We start from the raw sequence: 7,135 nt of genomic DNA, 5'->3' as shown, positions 1-7,135 counted from the left end.
TTTAAGATGCCTGCATACTACCATGGAGTATGAATATAATATTCCACTGGTAATACACGTCCATAAGTCCAAGTTTAACTCTGGGGAGACAGATAGATATAGATCCTTAAAGCATCCTGAAAGACTCCTCCCACCCTGCCCACAGACTGTTTGCCCTCCTGCCCTCCGGTAGGCGCTTCAGAAGCCTCCGGACCAGAACCAGCAGACTGAGGAACAGCTTTTTCCCCAGAGCTGTCCCCCCCCCCCCCCCCCCCCCTGCACATCACCTCACACCCATCACCCCCCCCACCACTCCTCCTGGTCATACACACACATCTCTCATCCACCTGTATTATTGTATTATAGTATGTTAATATCACCTCAATAAGTTATCGACCTGTAAAATATGTCCATATTCTGTATATATTTAACTGATGTAAATATGTTTGATTTGATTTTTAACTTCTATTTTTATTTTTAATAATTATATTCCCGTCCCCTGTTTTCTTGAGCTGCTGTAATGCAAATTTCCCCCACGAGAGATCAATAAAGTTTATCTTTATTCTGTATATTATCTGTAATCTAGTATAGCATGCTCACTGCACCTTAATCTGTATATTATAATCCTAAAATATACTTATATTTATAGCATTTATTTATATTTATAGCATCCCATTAATCCAGCCATATATACCCAATAATTCACCTTTTTTTTTTAGTCTACATCTGTAAATTTTGTAATTACTTATAGCACAGATTCTTGCACTTTCTGCTTATTTGCACTTCTGGTGAGATGCCAAACCTCATTTCGTTACTCTATACTTGAATATGTGTAATGACAATAAAGTTGAATCTCATCTCATCTCATAGGTAGCTAAATAGGTAAATAGGTAGCTAGAACGATACAAACCAACCGAAATCTCCAGTTGTACGTCATGACGTCAACAACCGCCTGCGTGTGCGTAACGACGACACAGAGGTGCAGGATGTAGCACAAGACGTGGCTAGCGAGCTAGTAGTGACAGTAGGACGTCCGAAAATTCACATACATCTTCATCAGGATCTGTTTTACTACATGTTTAAGTGAGTATGTCAGTCAATTAGGCTGTTTTCTTTAAATATGGTTGATTGCGAACAACCATTTGTCGATGTATTTTGCCCAGACTGATGTCTGTCTGGTTAGCTCGACTGCTAATATGCAGAGGAAACCAACGGGACCGTAGGTGCTACCATTGCTATCCAGTTAGCCACCTAAAGCCACATTAAATTCACTACGTGCAAGCTCTACTGACATCTGAACTTAACCATGTGGTCGTTTATACGAGACAGCCTCAGTTAAGCTATTTGAACACCTAAATGTTCAATGTTCAGCAGCGAAACAACACTGTACATGTAGCTTATGTAGCACAGAGAGTTAGCTCGTTTGCAGGGCATGTTCAGTGCGATGGGAGGAAAATTATCTGTAACTGTTCAATCGCCCCCCCAGACCGGTGAATGCTGCTTCCACAGAAATCAGGTCAGCCACCAGTCAGCTGGGACAACAGGATGCTCCCCTCAGATGTTCAGACTTTGACTGGTGCAATTTTTCATCATTCAGAGGAAAATGTTAGAAACCACATTACATGAGGGATTAAGGACATCGCTTTTTGGCTGAGGGATTTGTATAAATATGGCAGTGCTTAAATGTCATGTGTCATTGTGCATTTACAGCTTTTACACACAGATTTATGCACTTTAACTTGTGTCAATACTGTCCATCTACAACTACATCTACTGTTTTTGCACATTTACATTTAATCTTTCATATTTAATTCACAATATTTATGACTCTGTTTTTGCACATTTACATTCAATTTTCCATATTTAATCTTCCTATTTAAGACTAGTAATGCTTAGTTAAATCCTGGTTGTATATATTCACATTCTTAGTTTTGATATTTTTAGTGCTTATTTACTTTGTATTTAATATTATATTGTGTTTAGATTTGCTAACATTGTGTTTTTTACTCATATTGTGTGTTGGATAACCTGCTGCTGTAACGCCACAATTTCCCAGTTTGGGATCAATAAAGTAATTCTATTCTATTTACTGATTCTATGGACAGAGACAAAATGTTTACTATGCTGCGTTATTACACTCGTGTTTGCCGTTTATAAAGTACTTTTAATCATCTGTGAACCAATAGAGAGCGACTGAACAACGAATGCGAATCATTTTATGATGGTTTTATTTTGCAGGAAAAAACTGAGTGTCTTTCGGCAGACAGATCATTTCTGCTGATATGACACTTCGGCTTCACGTCAAGAGCTGAATGGGAGTATTGAAGGCTTTTTGTGAGTGAGGTAAGCCCAGTTTATTTGTGAATTATCAACAGTCATGTCTTGATTGAATTAGGTTTGCTGCGATCCTAATGTTTATGTTGTGTCTCCCAGGAGGTTGTGGGTCCTAGTAATGTACCATGGGGTACGACATTACGAGGTTCCAAGGGGAGGTGGATGAAGACCTGCTGTGCCCAATATGCAGTGGAGTTCTCGAAGAACCAGTGCAGGTAAGCCCTCGTCTTAAAGACTTCCCAGTTTTAATTTGCATCAACGTTTTTTCCTGTTCACATTTTAAAATCTGTGTTCTCGTTTTTATTGAAGGCTCCACACTGTGAGCATGCCTTCTGCAATGCCTGTATAACACAGTGGTTCGCCCAGCAGCAGATTTGTCCAGTTGACCGCACGGTTGTGACTTTAGCTCACCTCCGGCCTGTACCCCGCATCATGCGCAACATGCTGTCCAAACTTCAGATCAACTGTGACAATGCAGGTTTTGGCTGCACAGCAACACTACGGCTGGACCAGCTGCAGTCACATCTGAAGGACTGCGAGCACAACCCTAAAAGGCCCGTCAACTGTGAGGATGGTTGTGGGTGAGTGGTTTCTATTTGTTAGAAAAATGTTTTACTATATTGTTACTGATGAGTGGATTGATTATATAAGTCATGTCATCCTGTGAAACCAGAAAATAAGACCTTAGCTTTGCAAGTCTCAGGTGACAGGTGTTGCTTGTCACAACACAAATGCAGCTGAATCAGTAAAAATATTAAAATCACTGTCTTATATTTGTGCTAAGCTGGAGTATCCTAAACATGTGACCTTGCCACTGTATGATTTGATACTACAAACTCTTATTTTCTGTTTTTCTTTTGCACAATCTTGCAGACTTGAGATGCCCAAAGACGAGCTACCCAACCACAACTGCATCAAACACTTGCGGAGCGTGGTCCAGCAGCAACAGACAAAGATTTCAGAGCTGGAGAAAACTGTGGTGGAGCATAAACACCAATTAGGGGAACAAGTAAGAAAATTTGCCTGCTTGTTGATATCTTGTACACAAAGCACTGTGAGAGCCTGGTCATGAGAGGTATTGCTTACAAATGTCTGTTGAAGGGGTTTAGAAATAGCCCAGAGCAGCCTTTCCTAAACCTAAGACTGCTGAGCCCACTTTGAAAAACAAAATTGTTCTCGTGCCAATAAACTCTTGTTTTGGGGGAATTTTCTAATTTGAAGAAGCACATCAATATTTATTGTAGGTGACATAATACTGTATTATAAAATATTTAATAATTTCACCACTCAAACGTTGATGTATTCCCCACTTCATTGTTCACTAACTTCAACCTGCTCACAGTCTTTCCCTTCAGTTGTCTTGTCTGTTTACTTTGTTGTTCATGTTCATTGTTGTCAGCATTTCACAGGATGTTGTTTTCTGCTGATAAATGTCAGTAAATCTGTAGTTTCACAACAGAACTGAAGGGAATTTTACTTTTCATGACTACGGCTGTCCTTTGCAGCCACGGTCAACACTTAAGACTTGCCAACATGACATTAAAACACGATGGATGCATACGAGATTTGATTATACCTACCGTGTACAGTTATGACAGACCTCGTTAATCAGGTTGAGGATTAAGTCATGATGAAATCAACATTATAGTGATATTATTCTCTTTATGCTGCTTGGTGGAGGTCCTCTCCCAACCCACCTGCAGTACCTGCACGTCCCACCAGGGGGCCACAGCCAACACTGTAGGAAGCACTGGCCTACAGCACATCCCGTTCCATAACAACTCAGTGTCTAAAGTGGTGAAATTATTTATTTCAGACCATGATTATTCATTTGTAGATGACGAATCCCTTTGAGTTAGTCGTCTGTGATTTTGCTCTGTGGAAAAGAATACTATGTGTGTATCCCCCTGTAGATTTCCTTTGTGTGAATATATTGCAAAGAATTGAGGAAATCTTCATTGTAATGTAACTAATCAGTCATGCTTTAAAATATTGAACTTAAATTCTGTAAAATTGTTTATCAGTTACTTTAAATATATTGACTGATTTAAAATGAGAAAGAAAAAATATATGCATTCCTTTCCCTAAAGAAACACTAATAATATATCAACTGAATAGCTAGACGGCTAGATGTCCAAAAAAAATCCAATAAAAGTGAGTTAAGAGTCGAGTACTGCTGACTAATGAAGCCCTCATTGCAGCCAAGAGACGGCAAGTTTGCAAGTGATAAATGAATGTCCAGTTTTAGGAGACCTTGCAAAATGAGTCATTGAAGATGATGCTTTCAATTTCCAGAAACGGGACATTCAGCTGCTAAAAGCCTACATGAGAGCCATCCGCAGTGCTAATCCAAATCTTCAAAACCTGGAGGAGAGCATCGAGTACAATGAGATCCTAGAGTGAGTAAAATGTCATCTCTTCTCCGGCTTGGTATTCTATTATTTACCATGTCAGGGAGCTGCTGCTCAGTCCTTAACCGTCTTCTGGTTTTCACTTTCTATTACCTTCAGGTGGGTGAACTCCATGCAGCCCGCAAGAGTGACACGCTGGGGCGGCATGATCTCTACTCCTGATGCTGTGCTCCAAGCGGTCATCAAACGCTCCCTCATCGACAGCGGCTGTCCGCTCTCTATTGTGAATGACCTGATCGAGAACGCCCACGAGCGGAACTGGCCGCAGGGGCTTGCCACGCTCGAGACGCGGCAGATGAATAGGCGCTACTATGAGAACTACGTTGCCAAGCGTATCCCTGGCAAGCAGGCGGTCGTGGTGATGGCCTGTGAGAATCAACATATGGGGGAGGATATGATCCTGGAGCCTGGCCTGGTCATGATCTTTGCGCACGGAGTGGAAGAGATCTTATAACTGTACAGAAAGCAGAGCGGAACCAGAGACAAGTGGGGATGCTTTGTTTTGAGGGTTTGCTGTGACGAGTAGGTTTAGTGCTTGTTAGAGTGAACCCTTCTGACTAAATCCGGTTGATTTTGAATCAAATCTTATAAGAGGCTCACTACTTAGCTTGATACCTATGCCTTAAAGTAAGGACAATTATATTATGAACTTGTTAAATAGAAACTTAATCTGACTGATCTAAGAAAAAGGTGAGATGTGATGTTTACAAGGTTTATATTATATTTGGTGCATTATATGATCTGATTGTTCTGCTCCGTGTCCTAATATAGTTCTAAGCTTGAGCCCCAGTTTGATGTCCTCAATTGTATAAATGTCTGTAAATACAAATACTATATTGAATTACAAATGTCAGTCTCTTACTCCTCTCACTGTAATTAGATAGTGATTTTTGTTTTACTCTGTTTCTCTTTCGTCAGCCTGTGTTACTGTCTGCGGGGACGTCAAGTTGGAAGATTTTTTTTTTTGCGTGCTTGCTTTAGTATTTAGTTTCCTGTGAATATTTCACAAAACATTGTGCTTCTCAGTTTAGATTGTCTAAACCTCCTGTGCCATTTGTTTTATTTATTGTGTTGCCTTTTACATAAACATGCTTGAAGATGTTGCTGTTTGATGTATGGAGATCTGCCTTTTTTCGGTGAATTTGAAGTTCATTGCGGGAAGAAAATTGATTTTGTGTTCGTTGCCTCAGTTGTATATATAAAGTCTGTATGTTGGGTCCAGTTGAAGTGTTAAATTTGAAGTTTAACATGTTGGATTTGACTATGTACAATGAGTTTTATCTGATGAATCATCATGGTTCACTTAATATCACAAGTGATCATTTTGTCTGTTTCTGATTGAAATATAGACATTGATATTCTCTTTCTTCACAGTAAGCAAACATCTATTCACTGACATATCACTAAAAATTCTAGCTAGGAGATTGTAAAAATATTTGTGAATTCACTTATGGCTTTTGAGAGGTATAATGTTTCACCATACCATCACATAGTCACTTATTGCTGTATTACGATAAATAAGACTGCAGATGTCCGGTATAAGAGCCTACTGCAGTAAACGGATAAATATGGATCGTGCCCTTATTGTTTCCCTGTTCATGTTTTTATTTGTTTTATGTCTGTTATGTACCGTGTTGTACAGACAAGAAAGTAATAAATATGTCCAACTTCATCTGAAAAGAATGTACTTTCTCCTTAATGATGTATCTCTAGCGTCTTAATTAGGGGAAAATGCAGTTCTTTATTGAACCACAGCATGTCATCAGAGACCCGCAGGGAGTTGCATTTGTTAAATGCCTGTCTGTGAATGCATTATGTAAAAATGTCAGAGCAGGGAAACTGATTGCTACTTTTAAGAAATCAGGGCAGTCTTGAGGAGATGTGGGATATAAAATGCATCTGAACCAGATTAAGAAAATTAAAAAGGAAAGTTGAACTACTCACAGGGAGGAAGGTCGGACTGACTCACTCTGCCTGTTTCTCTGTCTAACCCAGACACCCACATGCTTTCCGTGTCTGTTATCCTCCCCAGCCAGCCCTGTCCTCATTGTGAAGCCATAATCCCTCAACATTGTGGTCACTGGAATGTGAAATCATGTGCTTTACCAAATACTCTGGCCCTGGCTCTATTATTGTCTACATATTATTATGTGATGTGGTTGGTTGTTAAAACATATACTGCAGCCTCAACTCTAAACGATTTTATAAGCACACATCAACGGAAACTCAATAATATCATGCTTCACTGTGCCTTAAAATACCACTTATACCAAAGGTATGTAGTGGTGGAGTTGTTATTCAGATCCTCCAGTAAAAGTAGTAAATACCTGACAAAATATCATACTAATATTTTTAATGTTTAAACAAAAAAATTGTATTGTGTACATTGTACGACTGGATCATAAATTATA

At 39.4% G+C, this 7,135-nt stretch overlaps 1 protein-coding gene across 2 annotated transcripts; it reads left to right on the top strand.

Annotated features, from left to right (window-relative positions):
* Positions 1-924: 924 nt before the first annotated feature.
* rnf41 (ring finger protein 41) lies at positions 925-6,396 on the top strand. Of its 2 annotated transcripts, none has more exons than XM_061057883.1 (7): positions 925-1,062; positions 2,218-2,322; positions 2,416-2,528; positions 2,623-2,894; positions 3,187-3,322; positions 4,609-4,712; positions 4,824-6,396. In XM_061057883.1, the coding sequence occupies exons 3-7, from the start codon at positions 2,439-2,441 to the stop codon at positions 5,176-5,178; spliced, it is 957 nt and encodes a 318-aa protein (XP_060913866.1). In that variant the 5' UTR covers positions 925-1,062; positions 2,218-2,322; positions 2,416-2,438; the 3' UTR covers positions 5,179-6,396. The 2 variants fall into 2 exon arrangements, with proteins under 2 accessions (XP_060913866.1, XP_060913865.1); XM_061057882.1 differs by having other exon boundaries at positions 2,413-2,528.
* Positions 6,397-7,135: the final 739 nt, after the last annotated feature.

The sequence above is a fragment of the Labrus mixtus genome, chromosome 15 (genome assembly GCF_963584025.1).
Source record: "Labrus mixtus chromosome 15, fLabMix1.1, whole genome shotgun sequence".
NCBI classification, from domain to species: Eukaryota; Metazoa; Chordata; class Actinopteri; order Labriformes; family Labridae; genus Labrus; species Labrus mixtus.
This window is presented reverse-complemented; position numbering and strand designations above follow the sequence as displayed.

What these genes read in the sequence shown, in the direction of transcription:
- rnf41 (XM_061057883.1), top strand. Translation starts at nt 2,439, where the DNA reads ATGGGGTACGACATTACGAGGTTCCAAGGGGAGGTGGATGAAGACCTG. An exon ending in TTCTCGAAGAACCAGTGCAG is followed by an intron (nt 2,529 to 2,622) that starts GTAAGCCCTCGT and finishes TTTTTATTGAAG; the next exon opens with GCTCCACACTGTGAGCATGC. An exon ending in GAGTACAATGAGATCCTAGA is followed by an intron (nt 4,713 to 4,823) that starts GTGAGTAAAATG and finishes TATTACCTTCAG; the next exon opens with GTGGGTGAACTCCATGCAGC.